General features: G+C 37.7%; 1 protein-coding gene across 5 annotated transcripts in view; it reads right to left on the reverse strand.

The window, feature by feature from the left end:
* Nucleotides 1-22,891, reverse strand: part of ASB3 (ankyrin repeat and SOCS box containing 3) — a 194,307-nt gene that overhangs the window by 131,195 nt on the left and 40,221 nt on the right. For all 5 annotated transcript variants that reach the window (XR_004033312.1, XR_004033311.1, XM_030827574.1 and 2 more), the window contains 2 exons: nt 8,753-8,865; nt 8,006-8,141 (listed from right to left, as the gene is read on the reverse strand). Coding sequence is in view for 3 of the 5 variants with exons in the window: in XM_030827574.1 (XP_030683434.1) it covers nt 8,006-8,141; nt 8,753-8,865 (249 nt within the window). In the remaining 2 variants the exon portion in view is untranslated. The remainder of the gene's footprint in view (nt 1-8,005; nt 8,142-8,752; nt 8,866-22,891) is intronic.

Below are 22,891 nucleotides of genomic sequence, written 5' to 3' on the forward strand. Positions count from 1 at the left end.
TTGACAGATCACTGAGGCAGAAAATTAAAAACCAAATTCTGGGTGTAAATTCAACATTTGACCAACTGGACCTAATACACATCTACAGAACACTCCACTCATCTACCACAGAATATATATTCTTCTCAACAGCACATAGAACATACTCCAAGATGGACCACATGCTCGGCCAAAAAGCACATCTCAATAAATTTAAAAAACTGATTCACTTGTGAGGCCGAGACGGGCGATCACTTGAAGGTCAGGAGTTTGAGACCAGATTGGCCAACATGGTGAAACCCCATCTCTACTAAAAATACAAAAAAATTAGCTGGCCACAGTGGTGCGCCCCTGTAATCCCAGGTACTCAGGAGGCTGAGGCAGGAGAATTGCTTGAACCAGGAGGTGGAGGTTGCAGTGAGCCAAGATCATGCCACTGCACTCCAGTCTGGGTACAGAGCAAGACCCTGTCTCCAGAAAAATAAATAAATAAATAAATAAATAAATAAACAAACAAACAAACAAACTGAATTAATACCAACCATACTCTCAGACCACAGTAGAATAAAAATAAAAATCAATACCAAGAAGATCTTCCAAAACCACACAATTCATAGAAATTAACTTGCTCTTGGCTGGGCGTGGTGGCTCACGCCTGTAATCCTAGCATTTTGGGAGGCCAAGACAGGCAGATTGCCTGAGCTCAGGAGTTCAAGACCAGCCTGGGCGATGTGGTGAAACCCCATCTCTACTAAACTAAAAAAAAAAAAAAAAAAATTAGCCAGACGTGGTGGTGTGTGCCTACAGTCCCAGCTACTTGGGAGGCTGAGGCAGGAGAATTGCTTGAACCTGGGAGGCGGAGGTTGCAGTGAGCTGAGATGGTGCCACTGCACTCCAGCCTGGTGATAGAGCGAGACTCTGTCTCAAAATCAAACAAACAAACAAACAAACTTGCTCTTGGATAACTTTTAAGTAAACAATAAAATTATGGCAGAAATCAAAAAATTCTTTGAAATAAATAAAAACAGACACAAAACATATTAAAATGCAGCAAAAAGTGTTAAGAAGTTTATAACGCTAAACATGTAGCTCAGAAAGAAAGATCTCAAATTCATGATCCAATATCACACTTCGAGGAATAAGAAAAACCAGAACAAACTAACCCCAAAGCTAGTAGAAGAAAAAATATAATTAAAATTAGAGTGGAACTGAATGAAATTGAGACCCAAAAATCCATACAAAGGATCAATGATACCAAAAGTTGGCTCTTTGAAAGGATAAACAAAATTGATAGACTGCTAGCTAGATAAAAAAAAGAGCGAAGGTCCAAATAAGCACAATCTGAAACAACAAAGTTGACATTACAATAGATTCTACAAAAATACACAAGATCCTCTGAGACTATTACGAACACCTCAATGCACGCAAACTAGAAAATCTAGAGGAAATGGATAAATTACACAATCTCTCAAGACTGAATCAGAAAGAAATTGAAATAGATCAATATCAAGTTCCAAAACTGAATCCCTAATAAAAAAAAAAAACCTACCAACCAAAAGTCCTGGACCACATGAATTCACAGCTGAATTCTACCACACATACAAAGAAAAACTGATACCAATTCTACTGAAACCATTCCCAAAAATCAAGGAGGAGAGACTCCTCCCTAACTTGTTCTACAAAGCCAGCATCACCCTAATACCAAAATCTGGCAAAGACACAATGAAGAAAAAAAAGTACAGGCCAATATCTCTGATGAACATAGACACAAAAATCCTCAACAAAATACTAGCAAATTGAATCCAGCAACACATCAAAAAGTTAATGCATCGTGACCAAGTAGGCTTCATTGTTGAGATGCAAGGTTGGTTCTCAAATGCAAATGAACAATTGGGATTATTCCTATATGCCAATGAATAATTGGGATTTACTACGTAAAGAAAATTAAAAGAAAAAACTATATGATCATTTCAACAGATGTGAGAAAAGCCTTCATAAAACCCAACATCCCATCATGATAAATACAAAACAAAACAAAACCCTCAACAAACTAGGCATTGAAGGAATGTATCTTAAAATAATAAGAATCATCTATGACCAACCCACAGCCAACATCATACTGAACAGGCAAAAGCTGGAAGCATTCTCCTTGAGAACTGGAAGAAGACAAGGATACCCACTCTTACCACTCCTATTCAACATAGTACGGAAAGTCCTTGCCAGAACAATCAGGCAAGAGAAAGAATTAAAAGGCATCCAAATAGGAAAAGAAGAAGTCAAACAATCTCTCTTCTCTGACAATATGATTCTATACCAAGAAAACCCTAAACACTCCACAAAAAGGCTCCTGAAGCTGATAAACAGCTTCAGTAAAATTTAAGGTTACAAAATCAATGTATAAAATCAGCAGCATTTCTATACATCAATAATGTTCAAGATGACAGCCAAATCAAGAACACAACTCCATTTACAACAGCCACCAAAAAAAAAAAAAAAAAAAAATTAAAAACCTGGGAATACATCTTACCAAGGAGGTAAAAGATCTCTACAAGGAGAACTACAAAATACTACTGAAAAAAATTCATAGATGACACAAACAAATGGAAAGCGCTGCTCATGGATTGCAAAAATCAGTATCATTTTTAAAAATACCCATACTGCCCAAAGCAATCTATAGATTCAACACTATTCCTTTTTTTATTTTTCCCATTAAATGTCAGAGTTTTTTGTTTTTGTTTTTTATTTTCCTAAGTTATTGGGGAACAGGTAGTGTTTGGTTACACGAGAAAGTTCTTTAGTGGTGATTTGTGAGATTCTGGTGCACTCATCATCCAAGCAGTATACACTATGCCCAATCTGTGATCTTTTATCCCTCACCCCTTTCCCATCCTTTCCCTGAGTCCCTTTAGTGTCATTTTTATGCTTCAATGCTATTCCTACCAAACTACCAACACATTTTTTACAGAATTAGAAAAAAAATTTCTTAAATTCATATGGAACCAAAAAAGGGCACAAACAGCCAAAGCAATCCCAAGCAAAAAGAATAAAGGTGGAGGCATCACATTACCCAATTTCAAACTATTCTTTAAGGCTACAGTAACCAAAACAGCATGGTCCTGGTACAAAAACAGACACACAGACCAATGGAATAGAATAGAGAATCCAAAAATACAGCCACGCACCTACAGCCATCTGATCTTTGACAAAGTTGACAAAAATAAGCAATGAGTTAGAGACTCCTTATTCAATAAATGGTGCTAGTATAGCTGGCTAGCTATATGTAGAAGAATGAAACTGGACCCTTATCTTTTACCATATACAAAAATCAACTCAAGATGGATTAAAGGTTTAAATGTAAGACCTCAAACTAAAAATCCTAGTTAGAAAAAAAAAAATGAGAAAACACCGTTCTGAACATTGGCCCTGAGAAAGAATTTATGACTAAGTTCTCAAAAGCAATTGCAACAAAAACAAAAATTGGTAAGTGGGACCTAATTAATCTCTTTAGATTAATTAAGCTCTTTAGCTTCTGTAAAACAGAATAATCCACAGAAAACCCACAGAATAGGAGAAAATATTTGCTAACTACATATCTTTATAGATTCTGGATATTAGACAAAGGTCTTTAACTTAACTTTGTCCAATATCTAGAATCTATAAGGAACTTAAACAATTCAACAAGCAAAACAAAACCCCATTAAAAATTGGGCAAAAGGACTGGGCACAGTGGCTCATGCCTGTAATCTCAGCACTTTGGAGGCCAAGGCGGGTGGATCACGACGTGAGGAGATCGAGACCATCCTGGCTAACATGGTGAAACCCCGTCTCTACTAAAAATACAAAAAATTAGCCGGGCATGGTGGCATGAGCCTGTAGTCCCAGCTACTCGGGAGGCTGAGGCAGGAGAACCACTTGAACCCAGGAGGTGGAGGTTGCAGTGAGCAGAGATAGTGCCACTGTACACCATCCTGGGCAACAGAGCGAGACTCCATTTCAAAAAAAAAAAAATTGGGCAAAAGACATGAAAAGATACTTCTCAAAAGAAGACATACAAGCAGCCAACGAACACATGAAGAATTGCTCAACATCACCACTCACCACAGAAATGCAAATCAAAACCACAATGAGATATAATCTTGTACCAGTCAGAAAGGCTATTACTAAAAAGTCAAAAAACAACAGATGCTAGAGAGGTTGTAGACAAAGGGGAACGCTTATACATTGTTGGTGGGAATGCAAATTAGTTCAGCCACAGTGGAAAGCAGTTTGGAAATTTCTCAAAGAACTTAAAACAAAACTACCATTCGACCCAGCAATCCCATCACTGGGTATATATCCAAAAGAAAATATACCATTCTACCAAAAATATACATGCACTTGCATGTTCATCACAGCACCATTCACATTAGCAAAGACATGGAATCAACCTAGGTGTCCATCAATGGATACCTGGTGGATTGGATAAAGAAAACACAGTAGATGTACACCATGGAATACTACACAGCCATAGAAAAGAATAAAATCATGTCCTTTCAGCAACATGGATGCAGCTAGAGGCCACTATTCTAAGTGAATTAACAAATTAATGATAACCAAATACTGCATGTTCTCACTTATAAGTGGAGGCTAAACACTGGGTACTCAAGGACATGAAGATAGCAACAACAGATACTGGGGACTAATAGAGAGGGAAGGCAGGGAACAAGGGTTGAAAAGCGAACTGTTGGGTACTATGCCCACTGTCTAAGTGATGAGATCATTCATATCCCAAACCTCAGCATCACGCAATACACCTATGTAACAAACCTGCATGCATACCCTCTGAATCTGAAATAAAAGTTGAAATTATAAAAAATAATTTCATAAATTTCAAAAAAAATCATAAATCTAATTAAATTATGTATACGCCATTGTATAAAGATTTTTAAAACCTGACCTCATTTTTTGTGAAGATTTTGAAAATAGCAATCATCTCTAAACTTTTCTTGTTGGAAAATAATGTATTAAATATGCTAAATATGATGTCGTTACATGACCATGAGAGTTTTTTAAATTTCTAGAATACACTTCGGTGGAAAGATCATCATCAAGAGGGAAAAGACTGTCTTCTATTTAAAAGAATATTCCATAAATGCACCTTGAATAAACCAAAGTTTTAGGTACACAAAAACTACATAGAACACAAATGGTAAATTAAAGAGTCTATAGATCCTTCAGAAATTCCAAACACTAGAAACTAGAATCTTCATGATTTCTGAGGTAGATGTTTCACCCACTGCCAGTTTCAGAAAGAAGTAAACACTATAACTGAAAAGAGACTAAGAAAGAAACCTTAACTTTTTTTTTAATGCGTTGAGTGACAATTTCGAAGTATCAGAAAGAACAAGGAACCAATTTCTTTAAAGACTACTGGTGAAAAAGTTGGAAAAATTACAGACAACTCACTGAAAGGAAAGTAACGGGGGTTGGAAACATGTATAGTTACATGATAAACATACCTACATACCTTTTCAACTGATTATTCAGAACAATTCAGAGAGAAGAAATAAAAAGAACAAAGCAAACCAAAACAGGAGCTCAGAGCTCCAGGCGACAAGAAAACAGACCTGACATGAGAAGAGACATTAAGGTACAGTTTAATCTATTCAATCTAAATTTTTTTTTTTTTTTTTGGAAGACAGAGTCTCACTCTGTTGCTCAGGCTGGAGTGCAGTGGCGCAATCTAGGCTCACTGCAGCCTCCACCTCCCGGGTTTAAGCAATTCTCCTGCCTCAGCCTCCTGAGTAGCTGGGACTACAGGCGCACACCACTACGCCTGGCTAATTTTTTGTATTTTAATAGAGACCGGGTTTCACCATATTGTCCAGGCTGGTTGCAAACTCCTGAGCTCAGGCAATCCACCCACCTTGGCCTCCCAAAGTGCTGGGATTACAGGCATGAGCCACTGCACCTGGTCTATTTAATCTAAATATTAATTAAACATATATACATATATGTATAGTTTTGTTTTGTTTTTGAGACAGAGTCTCACTCTGTCGCCCAGACTGGAGTGCGGTGGTGCGATCTCAGGTCACTACGATCTCTGCCTCATGGGTTCAAGCGATTCTCCTGCCTCAGCCTCCCCAGTAGCTGGGACAGGTGTGTGCCACCACACCGGGCTAATTTTTGTATTTTCAGTAGAGACAGGGTTTCACCGTGTTGGCCAGGCTGGTCTCAAGCTCCTGACCTCAGGCCTCCCAAAGCGCTGAGATTACAGACATGAGCCACCATCCCGGACTAAATACTAATAATTGAAACTTATGGGACTGCAAGTCATAAACTGAATTAGGATAGTCCTCTGGAAGGTATAATGTAGTAGAAAGAAGATCAGAAGTCAGAAGGCCTAGGTTCAAGCCCTGATTCTGCCAGGAAACGAAGTCTAGATCTTTGACAAGGCACTTAAACATTCATGGTCTGGATTCTTAATCTAAAAACAATTATGTTTGAACAGATGATTTTGGGGATTCCTCTTAACTGTAAGATTTACAGACTCATTATTTATAACAGATGCCTTAAATTGGCACTTAATCAATGTTTGTTTCTTTTACTTCCTACTCTGACTTAAGTGTTTGAAGGTTTGTAAAAGAAAGCAAAAATAAGAAAATATGTGCCCTGCTGTTTAAATAAACTGGATTGCCGGGCAGGCACAGCAGCTTACAGTGTAATCCCAGCACTTTGGGAGGCTGAGGCAGGAGGATCACTTGAGGTTGGGAGATTGAGACCCCATGTCTTAAAAAAAAAAAAAAGGTTTTTTAATTAGCTGGGCATGGTGAAATGCACCTGTAATCGCAGCTATCTGGTAGGCTAAAGGGGGAAAATCACTGGAGGCCAGGAGTTCAAGGTTACAACAAGCTGTGATCATACCACTATACTTTAGCCTGGGTGATGGAGCAAGGCCTGGCCTCAATCAATCAATAAACAAGCAAACAAACAAACTTTGTATGATCTGTTTTCTATTTAAAGGAAGTTTATAAAAAGCCTGGCTTTTCTTTCTTTCTCTCTTTTTTTTTTTTCTGGAGACAGAGTCTCCGTCTATTGCCCAGGCTGGAGTGCAGTGGTGCGATCTCGGCTCACTGCAACCTCCGCCTCCCAGGTTCAAGCAATTCTCGTGACTCAGCTTCCCTAGTTGTTGGGATTACAGGCGCATGCCACCATGCCCAGCTAATTTTTGTATTTTCAGTAGAGATAAGGTTTCGCCATGTTGGCCAGGCTGGTCTCAAACTCCTGATCTCAAGTGATCTGCCCACCTTGGCCTCCCAAAGTGCTGGGATTACAGGCATGAGCAACCGTGCCTGGCCAAAAAAAGCCTAGGTATTTTTTTTTAATTGCCTAGCCTACTGTGATTCATGCTTCATCAAGTTAGCACTGTGAAGAGCATATCTGGTGTTGACAGATTTAAAAGCCCCTACATAATAAACATTTCTTGTCACAAAACTGTCACTTAGAGTAAGAATGCCACCTGAACACACCAACTTACCTGGCAAGGCTGAATGTGGAAGAGTTGTCACAGAGAAACCTTTAGCAGGTTATGTTACTATTAACATAATAAAGTGTAAACCTGCTTTGAAATAAATCCATTTACATAATCACAAAATTAACAAAACATACCCCTCAAAGCCTTAATACACAAAATAGTCATCTAATAAGGTAATTAAGCCTAAACTAGTCTTACACCCTAGAAAGTTGAAACTGCTCAAGCCCCTACAGGAAAGGACAGCCCCATCATTCAACTTGCCAATAAACCTGCTTTAGTGATAAATCATTATGTTCCTACTCAGATAAATTAGTAGCTGTGCACTGCATTGTTAGTAATAGACACTTAATAACCGGGTTTATAAATCAATTTGTATTTACTTTTATTTACCACTTACATAAAACCATAAATTTCACAACCTGATTTATATTTGAGTCAAGAATTATTCCTCTAGGAAATATAAAGTTTAAAGCTCATGATCTTAACAGTACAAAGGCTAATGGATAATCTTACCCGATGAAATAAGTATGCTCAAGCTTTCTAGCTTGCCATACTGAGCAGCCACAAATAAAGGTGTAATTCCAAAGTCATCCTGGCATTCCTTGTTTGCTCCTTTTATAAGAAGCAATTTTATGATCTCAGCATTTTCCTAAAGCACAGATTCACATTTTAAATAAGACAAAAACAAAGAAAATAGAAGGTATCTTTTTTCTTATTGTGTTTTTTTTTTTCTTTTTTATCCTCTCACTAAAGGATAACTTGAAGAAAAAAACAAAACAGTATACTGCTATATTAGTTGGAAAGAAATTGGCCAAACAATCAGATTATCCTATAGTTCTAGTTAACCCAATAAATGTAAACATGAAACACTGATCTCTAGGAATTATAAACCTTATAGAATCCTGCAAAATTAGCTTGCTAACCAAAGCACTAAGGAGCCATCACAATTTCTAAACACATTACTATAAATAAAATAACCCATTGCTCTTTATCAATTTATATCTCAAATAACTGATGGTTTCTTAAATATGCCATCAACATTTTTAAAATGTAGATAATCCCTATAGCCCAAAGCTTCTACAGCTACTACAGAAGTTGGCTTATTCAGAATCATCATTAGCATTTAGACTGCCTTTTCTGTACTGCACTAACCATCATAAATCACAGGCAAGCAGAAAGCAAAAACTGCATAGGACTGTCATTTTAAGAGGGTAAAACACACAATTTACATGGAAATGAAATAATAAATTCAGAGGTTACCTGAAAAGAAGCCTGGTGCAAGGAGTTCCATCCACACATAGAATGGGATCCATTAACATTTGCTCCGTGTTGAAGCAACAGCCTTAACACATCTATCTGTCCATTTTCAACAGCTGTAATACAGCAGTTAGAAAAATTAATGTCAGCAAAAAGCCATGTTTGTAGGACTGGACACTTTGGTGATGTTCTCATCACTTACTCACCTCAGAACCACAAGGCTCTGATTATTCCTAAACATTTATCACAATTGTCTTAGCCCAAATCCATTAACATATATCTAATTCTTTCTGAACACATACAAAATTATTTTCAATAGCATGTTAAAAGACACAGAGGAACTGGAACCAAGAAGCAAACGTTTATTCTCTCTGAAAATGGAAACAGCCTAGCTCTAGTTTGTTAAAATGAAACTGGGAGGATATAAGGTGGACAATTCAGAATCAACAGTACCAGTCTGGAAAAGCAACCTCAAAAGGACTGAAAGGTTTGTTATTACTACATTTGATCACAAATAAAAAGAGTAACTGACAAAATGAAAAAGCAAGTTCTTCATCTTAGATTTTTTTTTACCATTATAAACCATAAGCATTGTCAAAATCTTCTTACATCCATCAATGAAAATGTAAACGTTCTTACTTATGTGAACTAAAAGGGGATTCCAGAAAAAATAAAAAGTGTTGTTAAAGAGATGCAGATTATTTTGCACAAAACTTTGCTATGAAGGTGGCACTAACTATGGAGGAACTTAAGCACGAAGTTAATGAAAAACAGAATGCCAGAATAGAATTACTAAGTGCTTTATAAAATAAGTACAAACACACACACACACCATTAGCAAATTAGGTATACTGTGAATGTTGTTAGGTGTGAGGCTACTGAGTGACTTCTTTAAATTTTAAGTTCAGAAACTTAAAATTGAGAAATAGTAGTATTTATAAGAAAGGAAAGTCAGATGTGTATAAGAAGGTCTGGCTAACGTGCTTGGATGTGAGAAAGAAGATTTAAGTTGATTTCATGTCTTGGCGATTGTGAATGGTGCTGCAACGAACATACGTGTGCATGCATCTTTACAGTAGAATGATTTCTATTCCTTTGGGCATATACCCAGTAACGGGATTGCTGGGTCAAATGGCAGTTGTGTTTAGCTGTCTGAGGAATCACCATACTGCTTTCCACAATGGTTGAATTAATGTACACTCCCATCAACAGTGTATACATGTTCCTTTTTCTCCTCAACCTCTCCAGCACCTGTTATTTTTTTACTTTTTAATACCAGCCATTCTGACTGCTGTGAGATGGTATCTCATCGTGGTTTTGATTAGTAGGAAAAAAGATTTGAAGAATAAGATTTTTTTTTCATTTCAATCATACAGTTATTCTGTATCTCCTACTATAGTAGGAGGCAGGAAGCAGGAATCAACACTTCTCAGTCACAAAATAAGAAAGGCACATTTGGATAATGAGTCACATTAGAAAACGCTAATACACATGAAACAATGGGAATATAAAAATCCTTAAAAGTGTAAAACAAGAAATGATAAGTGTGCTCATTATTACTGAAGACAAGTAACATGCCATTGATATTCTACTAGTTTTATATATTGAATTTATACCAAAGCTTATTTCCCCTATAAGACTCTCAGAAGTTCTCCAATAAAAAATTCTCTGCCGAGTGTGGTGGCTCCTGCCTGTAATCCCAGCACTTTGGCAGGCTAAGGCGGGTGGACCACGAGTTCAGGAGATCGAGACCATCCTGGCTAACATGGTGAAACCCCGTCTCTACTAAAAATACAAAAAATTAGCTGGGTGTGGTGGCATGCACCTGTAGTGGGAGGCTGAGGCAGGAGAATCACTTGAACCTGGGAGGTGGGGGTTGCAGTGAGCCGAGATTGCTGCACTGCACTCCAGCTTGGGCGACAGAGTGAGACACCAACTCAAAAAACAAAACAAAACAAAACAAACAACAAAAAAAAACAGAAACTCTTACTCTGAAGGGTTTCAGGAATGTAACCAATGGCTGTGACAGAACCACTGAGGTAGGAATCTAACATAACTAAGTTAATATTCAAAAGCATTTACCATGGAAAAAACAGTTCTTCAAGCTATTTTTGTATAAATGACCTAAAGTCAATATAATTTGGGGTGGCTCTCAGGTACCCCACAAATACATACACTGACAGTATCCATGACGGTTTTTTTTTTTCCTTTTTTTGAGACGAGTCTCACTCTGTCGCCCAGGCTGGAGTGCAATGGTGCGATCTCAGTTCACTGCAACCTCTGCCTCCCAGGTTCAAGCAATTCTCCCGCCTCAGCCTCCCAAGTAGCTGGGATTACAGGCATCTGCAATCATGCTCGGCTACTTTTTGGTATTTTTGTAGAGATGGTGTCTCACCATGTTGGCCAGGGTGGTCCTGAACTCCTGACCTCAGGTGATCCACCAGCCTCAGCCTCCCAAAGTGCTGGGATTACAGGCGTGAGCCATCACAAACTTGGCCCCCACAAGAGTTTGTTTTATTCTGAGATGGAGTCTCACTCTGTCACCCAGGCTGGAGTGCAGTCACCCAGGCTGGAGTGCAGCGGCGCAAACTCGGCTTACTGCAACCTCCCCGTCCTGGGTTTCATGCAATTCTTCTGCCTCAGCCTCCCAAGCAGCTGGAATTACAGGTGTGCACCACCATGTCTGGCTAATTTTTGCATTTTTAGTACAGACAAGGTTTCACCATGTTGGTCAAGCTGGTCTCGAACTCCTGGCCTCAGGTGATTCACCCTGCCGCCTCAGCCTCCCAAAGTGCTGGGATTATAGGCATGAGCCACCGCACCTGGCCCCACAACAGCTTTAAAAAAATAACTGAAAATTAAAAAAAAATAATAATTACAAATGAAATTACCATATTAAAAAAAGTCTGAAAATAATAGTAATAATTTTGGGTGGAGGTCATAAAAGGAAAAAAAATCTGTTTCATATCAAATTCATACATCATTATCAGTGATTATTAGCAAAAATCATTCTATAGCCAGTCCATGACTTCAAGATTATCAGGTTGCCAGCAGTGATACATGAAGGAGAGTGAAGGTAAGTTTGTTTTCCACAAGTTAGGCTGACCTTGTAAAAATTAAAGTCAAAAAATGTGTTTTGATTATTAAATACAATATAGATGACAGAAAAATTTTCATTTTTTTAACCTCATGATACAACAGTATGTTTTCACTTTTAATATCATAAATGTATTAAGAAATCTGCTATCTGCAACTATTAAAAGCATTTCCCAATGACAAAAGTAAAACTTACACATGAGCAGAAAAATATTATTTTCACAGCCCTTGTTAATTATTTCAAAATAAAGCAAATTTAATAGTTATTAATTGAGAAATCGTGGTTTAGAAAAGTGTATTTAGAGCTCAGATTTACCACCAAAGCCTCCACTTTGGAAGAGGAGCATTCACTTTGTCTATTAAAATGGAATTACCAAATGGGATGGGCTGAAGAGGAGACCTGTAACTGTGCTGAATGGTTTGCTTCCAAAAAGGCGGTCATTACTTTATACAGACATACTTTCTCAAGCCTACTGAGAAAACCAAGTATAAGAGCATGTTTAGAAACTACCTAGCAAATAAAACAGACTTCCCAGTCTTTTCTAAAAACAGAGTCAACCACTCAAGTATCTATAAACATTGAGTACCTGTGAATTCCATGGAGATAGTGGGAACACAGATGAAAGGAGAAGGATACAGAAGGATATCAAAGTATAAAAAGAGTGCTTCTGCCTTGAGAGCTATCTAGATGTAGAGAGAATGATACATGTCAGCAACAGCAAATTAACCCTACCCAATTGAAACAATGTTGCTAACAGCAATGAACTACACAATGATATTTTACATTATATTCTGTGTAGAAATTTGATTTACTTATTATTTTTTCCATATCTCATGAGAAGAAGCAGGCTTCCTTCTTTTTAGAGTTTCATCTGTGTCCTTTCCCTCAATTCCATACCTTCTCCACTTCCTTTTTTTTTTTTTAAGATGGATTCTCACTCTGTCACCCAAGCTAGAGTGCAGTGGTACTATTTCAGCTCATAGCAAACTCTGCCTCCAGGGTTCAAGCGATTCTCCTGCCTCAGCCTCCCGAGTAGCTGGGACTACCGGCATGTGACACCACGCCCAGCTAATTTTTGTATTTTTAGTAGAGACAGCGTTTCTCCATTTTGGCCAGGCTGGTCTTGAACTCCTGACCTCATATAATCCACCCACTTTGGCCTCCCACCTTCTCCACTGCCGAGACCAGCTCGGTTGGGGAGACCCTAACCCAGTGGCACTAGAGGAATGGTCTTGAACTCATGGGCTCAAGCGATCCTCCCACTTCAGCCTCCCAAAATGTTGAGATTATAGGCATAAGCCACCACACCCAGCCTAGTTTTTCATTTTGAGGCTCAGATTTTGACAATAATTCTAAAAAATAACATGGTCAGTAAGTCTGTAACGAACAGTTTAACCACAGGCTGTCCATCTCCTCCAGTTATAGCAGCAGGCTGGCTGGCTATGCAGAGATCATCTATATATTCAATTTTACATTTGAATTATATATGAATTTTTAATTGTATCTCTACTTTTTTGAGTTCCACATGTACTCTGTTCTCCATTATGCATTTCATTTTTCTATACAATTGAACAGTAAAATTATCTTTTCGTTGGATACCTAGTTTATGTACAACTTTTTTCCCCACCTCTTTCATGAACCAAAAAAAGAACATTTTTAAGAACATTTATCTCCTGCAGTATTTCGCTGGTCCTGTGTTCATACTGACATCTGGTGGCACTAGAAAAGAAACTCCGTTATTGCTACAACAAAGGATTCTTTTTTCCAGTGTTGTCCATTTATTCTATGTATCCTCAAGTTTATGTTTTTCCAACACTTTACTTATACCCAAGACAGCAGAACAATTATTAGAATCTTTAGTCTGAAATGTAGTATTTTATTGATATATAGAATTTTTTAAAAATTATACTAAAAAGTTGTATTTCTGTTTTATAAATTTCTTCATGTCTGCCCAGTGGCTAACAATCTTAAAGATGCATACTGATGGGAAAAACCATGACCTTCTGGGCAAAACTCACTATGTTAGGGATATAACAAAAACGTTGTGGCGAATATCCCAATCCAATTATCCATGTTATCACTGACATTTCTCATGGTTTCTAACAGGCAGGGAGAAGTCTAATGGCCAATTAGACATCAGAGACCATATCCAGAAAAATACATCCTTCAATCAAATGAAAGTATTAAAAGACAAAAAGCTAAAATTCCACTATCCTATTATATATTGTTTATTTTTCCATATGTCTCCCCAGCAGCAGAGTCAAGAAACATTTGATTTAGATAACACATCCCTAAACTTACACCTTCCTTCTAGGGCTGTAACACTGTAATTCTACCACTTTCAGAAATTATTCAACTTTTTGAAGCATTCATACAGCAGTATTCTCCTCACTAGATCCACCTTGTAAGAATGACCCATACTAAGGCTTAGAGAAACAAAATATTCTGGGAGTTCCCTATCAAAGAAAAAGTGTATGGACAGACTATCCTTAATCCCAAAGAGTCCTATTTATGTAGGAGCAACATTTCCATTTTAGCCATACTAATCAATGATAATCACATATCACTAGTTGGCCAATGGCATTAGTAATCATGAAGAATGAAAAGATAATTGCATTAACCATGTAACAATCCAGTTTGATAGCCACAAAGGCATGGCATGCTGTACAGCAGGGCTACTCAACATTGTCACAAACTGGCTGTCAATGTGCAAACTGTTATCAGTCCTCAACAAGGTAAGAAGTTTTGAACAGAATGTAAACAACTATGTCCCTAAGCACACTTTATTTTAGCTGACATTTTCCTTGAGACAGGACTTCCTTGATGAAGAAACCAATATACTGATTTATATAATGGCTCAAGCTTCTTATATAAATCGACTGATATTTTGAGTGGCACTGCTCTAACTAGAACAGAGATTGTATTGTATGGACTGGGGTTGAGGGAGATTTTGTCTAGGTCTATTCATTTCTACCATATACTAGAATTCAAATTATTACAAAAACACGGAAATCAAGAATTTTTGTTTTACTTTAAAAATGAATATGGACTTCCAATTTTAATATTGTAGCACAATATAGGCATTTCCCCTTACATTTCTTAGAAATCATCCAAAAGCAATTAGTCCAACATCAGCAAGGAAAATAAAATAAAAACACACTCTCCATTTTTAGTAAAACTATAATTCTAGTTTTAGATTTTTGAACTCCGGATCAAAATTCGTAAAAGGGACTCCAAAAGAACGAAGATCAATCCTGGGTACTTGTGGGAGAAAGAGGACAGATGTGTCAGCTGCACATCTAAGAAAAAGCTAGCAAAGAACATTTCTTAAAGGTTAGGGGCTCCCTCTGAGGAACACAACTAAGTACCAGGAAAAAATGCACAGGCTAGCAGCAGGAACTTCTCTGGACCAGCTGAAATCTGAAAATCAGAGGGATTGGATCCAAAAAAAGAATCACACAAAGTGGTCTATCTCTGCTACCACAAATGGGAAACTATTGCAAAAATCCCACAGCTGCCAACCCCCACTGGCTAGTGAAAGATACTAGCTAAATGAATTCATGTCCAAAAATCCTGAGTCTAAAGGAAAACTCCATAATATGTAATGTGCCTCTACCTCCTTCCTATTATAAACCTCCTGAAAGCAGCTAATTGAGCAAAATCTCAAATATTCCCAAGATGAATTATCACAAAGGTACCAGCACAAATCCATACAAAGATACAAGAATAAAGGAAGAAAAGTTATAGAAAAACAATAGACCAACAACAAAAGAAAGCAAAAACTTCTCATGTGAAAAATATTACCACAAACCAAAGGAAAATTGTAGCTAAATCTACAGTTGTAAATTTTAAAAAAGTTAAGGAAGCAACTGTCTCTGTGAAAAGAGCACCAACACTGAAATACAAGTGCTCAGTAAAAAAATGGCTGACAAGAAATGATATAATTTAAACTGAATTAAGAAAATACCTGGGAAAAGCAAAAACAATCATAAAAAATCCAACTGAAATTGAAAGAAACACTAGAGAGAATAGACATTTCTGAAGAGGAACATAGAGGCTTAAAAGAAACAGGAAAAGTAAAACAAAAACACAGAGAAAGAAAAATAGAGAAAAAACAATAGACATTGAAAACAGATAAGATACCAACATGTAAACACACTGGCCCAAGAACACCACCATAATAACAGAACAGACAAATATTTAAAGATATAATTCCAGAAAGATTAACTAAAATTTAAAATATCCAAGTCTACATATTGAAAGGGCACACACTTTGTCAGAGAAAACTGATAAGGAATGGACATGCAAAAGTATTGTCACAAAAAGAGAAGAAAATTAGGCTAGCTTCAGACTTCAACTCTAGAACAGAACGGATCATCATTTTTAAAGTTCCCAAGGAAAGAGACGTAATTCAAGGATTCTGTACCAGATCAAACTGCTGTTCAAGTTTGAATCATTATTCAATTTAAATGATTCAATTTTTTTAGGTTTTTTTTGTTGTTTTTTTGTTTTGTTTTGTTTTTTTTGTAGAGATGGGGTGGTCTCGCTCTGTTGCCCAGGCTGGTCTCGAACTCCTGGCCTCAAGTGATCCTCTCACCTCAGCCTCTCAAAGTGCTGGGAATACACGCATGAGCAACAGCGCCCAGCCAAATTATAAAATTTTGAACATGTAAAAACTCAAGGAATAGTATTGCCATAGCTCCTGTTAGAGGACTGTGTTAAAGGAATTATTTCGCTAACCAAACAAGGCTGGAAAAAACATGCCAAAATAACTGGTGATAAACTTCTAAGCTATTTAACCGTGGAACTAAGAATAAAGTTAAATGACGGATTTAAGATGCCAGAACAAAATGCAAAATGTTATTCCCATTAACAATGCAAATATAACTGACAAAAGTTGGAAAAGTGGGGGGAGAAAGAAAGAGAGTTATGTAAGAACAATATAAGGATACTGATTTCCTCATCTTTAAAAGCTGGAGGTTTAAATCTATTAATCAAATGTGACTAATAAAATAACACATCATATAAATACATTTAATTATATGAAGGTAAAACCAGAAAGATAATAAACATCCTAGTTTCATAATCGCTTACATTAAGGAATTAAAAGCCAGGTGCAGTGGCTCACTGCTGTAATCCCAGTTCTTTGGGAGGCCGAGGCAGGCGGATCACTTCAGGTCAGGATTTTGAGACCAGCCTGGCCAATATGGTGAAACCTCATCGCCACTAAACGTACAAAAATTAGCCTGGCATGGTGGCAGGCACCTGTAAGCTCAGCTACTCAGGAGGCTGAGGCACAAGAATTGCTTGAACCCGGGAGGTGGAAGTTGCAGTGGGCGGAGATCGCACCACTGCACTCCAGCCTGGGTGACATAGTGAGACTCTGTCTCAAAAAAAAAAAAAAAAAAGTAATTAAAAGACATTGTGTTAAAACATAGAAAGGTGGCCGGGCACGGTGGCTCACGCCTGTAATCCCAGCACTTTGGGAGGCCGAGGCAGGTGGATCGCGAGGGCAGGAGATCTAGATCATCCTGGCTAACACAGTGAAACCTCACCTCTACTAAAAATACAAAAAAAAAAATTAGCCAGGCGTGGTCGTGGGCACCTGTAGTCCCAGCTACTAGGGAGGCTGAGGCAGGAGAATGGCATGAACGCGGGATGCGGAGCTTGCAGTGAGCCGAGATCACGCCACTGCACTCCAGCCTGGGCAGACAGAGCGAGACTCCGTCTCAAAAAAATTAATAAAAATAAATAAAACATAGGTATAATATAAAGTTGTATCAAGAACCATAAAACTAAAAAGACAAAAGTAAAACCAGAACATAAAATTAACACTTTTTAAAGGTAACTTTTAGTAAACTCTATACTTTTAATCTAAGAAAACTCAAACCCATATTTTAAAGAACATGTCCTCAAGTAAAAATGCTTACATGACAATCCCTGAAGAAGATGATTAATCTTTCAGTTGAAAAATCTAAAAAAAACCTCCACAGCAGAGTTTTATTAACATAATATATACTAAGAGATATGAATGTGAAACCACAAAATTCATAGCACATCAAAAAATAGCCTTATGAATGATCACTTATCCATGAAGACACTAATGAAAAGTAAATCACATGGTGGTTTGTTCAATTTTGGAATATGTCTGCAGAGTCAAAGTTAAAGGATATGCTATGTGAGCTGAAGTATGACACATTTTACAGTTAAATATTGAAATAGCCTCACCCAAGACTATTTATAAAAGATTCTGTTCTTATTAAATATTACACAGAATAAGCAAACTCAGAAAAACAAAAAATGAAAAACAATCCATCAAAAGCCAAAAGTGCATGCCATGCAGTTCCCATGGAGTGTTCTATGAAATCACACTGGTTTGGAACTGAGCCTCCAATTTACCAATGTTTTCTAAACATAACAAAATAAAAAGGAAATCTATTTCCTAAATAATAGCTGGATTTTTCACTTAGAATTTATTATAGCTATCAATAAGAATATTTTTATTTCCAAAGCAGTTTTACCTACCCTTAGAGTATTTATTATGTGTATATGGAGCAAGGGGAAGGGAAAGAGAGCAGGGGAAGGACAAGACAAGGGTAGAAAAAAGAAATAAGGTGGCAAGACTCCTTGTTAAAAAATAAACTCTAACCTGTATGGTAGCAAAAAGATGTTCTGGAAGGACACTATTCATGTAGAAAGATGGGATGTTCCCTGAATTTCCCCTTTCTCGTGAGGTTTTCTCATTTTGATCCCTACTGCCATTAAGTTGAAGAGTTCCCTTTTAAAGCTCATCTTTATTAAAATGTTGGTGAGCTCTGTGTAGGAAAGATAGTCTCATTACAAACAGTGGAGTAGTCGACTTTCCAGAGTCCCTCCATTTAGCTTCACGTTCAATCATAATCAGATCCAACACACCTCTCATGTCAACAACTTTTCCGGTCACCTGGGAGATTTCCATAGTTCTATATTCACTTTCTACCCCTAGATCCTCTGGGTTTATATTCTATAGCCTCTAGCAATAGGCTAGTGGTAACCGGGCCATCAGGACAGGTCCTACAACATGTAATAGAGTATAGCTTCCCTTGAGGGAGAGAAACAAAATACCTCAAACAACATATTCCAAATTTTCAGTTTTGGAAGATAACTCTACAGATGGGAAAGGAAGCTATTCTAGACAGGTTAGCCTTCCTTTCTCACTTTAAGTCCAACTAGTCCAGCTAGTCCAGCTACTCTTCCTCATCTAGAAATTATTTATAGTTTGATACAAACCTTGAAATACTTCAGATTTTGTTTTAATTTAAAAACTCTTCCATTATAGACTGAAGCAGGAATCACTACATGGTTATTCAAAAGATAGAAAGATTGTCCAAGTGCAGTGGCTCATGCCTGTAATCCTAGCACTTTGGGAAGCTAAGGGAGGAGGATCGCTTGAAGACCAGCCTGGGCAACGTAGCAAGACCCCAACTCTACAAAAATTAAACATTAAAAAAAAATTAGCTGGGTGTGGTGGCGTGTGCTTGTGGTCCCAGCTACTCAAGAGGCTAAGGCAGGAGGATAGCTTGAGCCCAATAGTTTGAGGCTGTAGTGGGCTATGATTTTGCCACTGCACTCCAGCCTCGGCAAAAGAGCAAGACCCTATGTCAAAAAATAAAAAAAGGTAAAGGTGAGCAAGGCAGAGTGCTAAAGTTTGTCCTATTATTCATGATGCAGAGAAGACAATGAAGCCCATATTATCTAACTAAAGAGTCATATGTCCATTCCTTTTTATTCCACACACAACACCAATGCATATATGCCCATTCTTCCACACACTGTTTTTTGTTTTTTTGTTTTTGTTTTTGTTTTGAGACAGAGTTCTTTTTGTCCAAGCTGGAGTGCAATGGCACCATCTTGGCTCACTGCAATGTCTGCTCTCCCAGATTCAAGCGATTCTCCAGCCTCAGCCTCCCGAGTAGCTCAGATTACAGGCATGTGCCACCACACCCAGCTAATTTTTTGTATTTTTAGTAGAAACGGGGTTTCACCATGTTAGCCAGGCTGGTCTCGAACCCCTGACCTCAGGTGATCCGCCCGCCTCGGCCTCCCAAAGTGCTGAGATTACAGGTGTGAGCTACCACACCTGGCCCTTCCACATTATGTTTTTACAAACACTAAGGCCCTACTTTCCTTTTTTTAAATACTATATTGGCCGGGCACGGTATTTTGTATTAGTCAATACAAAAGATTTATTTCTTAGTCAATACAAATTTACCATTTACAAAATGGTAAATTCACTGCCAAAGAAACAAAATAAATCCTACTACTAAAAATAAGCAATTTAAAGTTATTTACTGGTTTGAATTATCTCCCATCTCTTGCTTCATTAACACAAAAAAGTACAAGTTAACTATATGTTGAAATATAAACCCCTAAAAACTCTGCATCTCTAATTTTCTCCAAATACTAGTAAAAGTAGGCACAATACTGAATTTCATAAATGGGACTCTAATAATAATAATAATAATAATTTGAAACTGTAAACTATGTGGCCAGAATAGCATTTCTCAAATAGTCCCATGGAATTTCAATGTTCCTGGAGGTATTCCTAAATGTTCCATAAAGAAAAAGAATACAGCTGGGCGCAGTGGCTCATGCCTGTAATCCCAGCACTTCGAGAGGCTGAGGCAGGCAGATTGCCTAAGATGAGGAGTTCGAGATTAGCCTGGCCAACATGGTGAAACCCCATCTCTACTAAAAATACAAAAATTAGCCAGGCATGGTGGCGGGGGCTTGTAATCCCAGCTACTCAGGAGGGTGAGGCAGGAGAAACACTTGAACCCGGGATGCGGAGGTTGCGGTGAGCTGAGATTGCGCCATTGTACTCCAGCCTGGACAACGAGAGTGAAAGAATAGTACAGTCAAATACATTTCAAACATTTGTTGTTTGAACAAATGTTGTTTAAAGAGAGGTCTTCTCAGAATCCTTCATTCTTTTATTTAACAAATAATTTACTGAACACCTACCATATACCAGGCACTAAACTGAGTTTAGGAGTTACAACAGCGAACAAGATGAATAAAACCCCTGCCTTAATGGAACATTCTTTCTAGTGAAGGGGGAAGTAAATAAACAAGGGAGTAATAATTAACTGGAGTCAGTGATGAAGACACTAAAAGAGAATGCATGAAGAGATCAGTGGATACTTCAGACTGTGTGGGCACAATAAGTCACATATGCTGGCCGGGCGCGGTGGCTCACGCTTGTAATCCCAGCACTTTGGGAGGCCGAGGCGGGCGGATCACGAGGTCAGGAGATCGAGACCACGATGAAACCCCGTCTCTACTAAAAATACAAAAAAAAAATTAGCCGGGCGCAGTGGCGGCGCCTGTAGTCCCAGCTACTCGGAGAGGCTGAGGCAGGAGAATGGCGTGAACCCGGGAGGCGGAGCTTGCAGTGAGCCGAGATTGCGCCACTGCACTCCGGGCTGGGCGAAAGAGCGAGACCCTGTCTCAAAAAAAAAAAAAAAAAAAAAATAAGTCACATATGTAATGTATTCATGTTTTTCTACACTGGGGGATATAGCACATAGTGTTTCACAAATGTATGTGGTTAGGAAACCTTTTGTCAATAAACATGTTTTTAGTAGTTCACTGCATCAGTTTTCTACCCAAAACACAGACAACAGCAAGATCAAGATTCAAAGATAGCTCTTCTCTTCCTAAATCCAGTCTTTTTAAAGTTTTCTCACCTGTAAAAGCGGGACTAATAACAGTACATGTGGTCCCAGCTACTCAAGAGGCTAAGGCAGGAGGATAGCTTGAGCCCAATAGTTTGAGGCTATAGTGAGCTATGATTTTGCCACTGCACTCCAGCCTCGGCAAAAGAGCAAGACCCTACATCAGAAATCTCAGAATCATAGTGAAGATCCAATTATCTACTTCATGTAAAACACCCACACAAGGCTTAGTATACACTCTGCTTAATAAATGTTATTGTTACTGTTAATACAGCACTCTGCACATGAAGTCTTCTGTCATTCAAGGGTGACTAATTATTCTCCCTTTTAAAATCTCAAACTTGTAAAATCACTTTTTTTACTCCTCTACGTAGAAGATTTCTTGAAGAAAGCAACTAGAATGGAGATTGCATATCGCTGAGCCTCAATAAATGCTTTCTCTGTAGTTGTACAGAATATCCAAAGTAGGTTAAATGCAGGTGCAGGGGAAAAAAGAAACAATATAAAAAGGCAATCACTCCTCTAGGAAACCCAAGCTACACTAAACCAAAGCTTCCATGAAACTTGTGCATAATACTTTTCACATATTCAAAGTACTTTCATAAATTAACATTACTAGTAATGTGTCATATTATTCCTGGTAAGATGCACTAAGATACCATGGCACTTCTGTGGTATTCCTGCCAGAAACACAAACCTTGAACCTTATCAAGAAGAAACATCAGACAAACCCAAATCAAAGGATATTCTACAAAATCAATGACCTGAACTCTTAAAAAAGTTAAAATCATAAAAGACTAAAAAACTGTTCCAAATTAAAGGAAGCCGAAGAGACATAACAACTAAATATAACAAGTGATCTTGGATTCGTCATGGACCAAAATCTTTTTTTCTTTTGCTATAAAAGACAATTCACGAAAAAATTGAATGAGGGCTGTAGACTAAATAATACTATTCTATCAATGTTAACTTCCTGATTAGATTATGATCATCATATGGTAGTCAGAATTTTATTGCTTTTAGGAGTTCACACTAAAGTAGAACTAAAGGGGCGTGATGTCTACAACTTAATCTCAAAAGGATTAAAAAAATACAAAGAAGGAAATTAAATGACAAACCTGGCAAAAGAAGAAAATCTGGGTGAAAAGTATATGGGAACCCTTTGTACTGTTATTGACTATTTCCATAAGTCTGAAATTATTTCAAAACAAAATGTCTAAATACAAAAGTAATGAGGAAAAAAGGAAAGATGAAAAATAATCCTATGAATAGATGCTCAACATCATCGGCAATTAGGAAAATGCAATAAAAACCACAGTGAGATACTAC

Source organism: Nomascus leucogenys, chromosome 14, assembly GCF_006542625.1.
Source record: "Nomascus leucogenys isolate Asia chromosome 14, Asia_NLE_v1, whole genome shotgun sequence".
NCBI lineage: Eukaryota > Metazoa > Chordata > Mammalia > Primates > Hylobatidae > Nomascus > Nomascus leucogenys.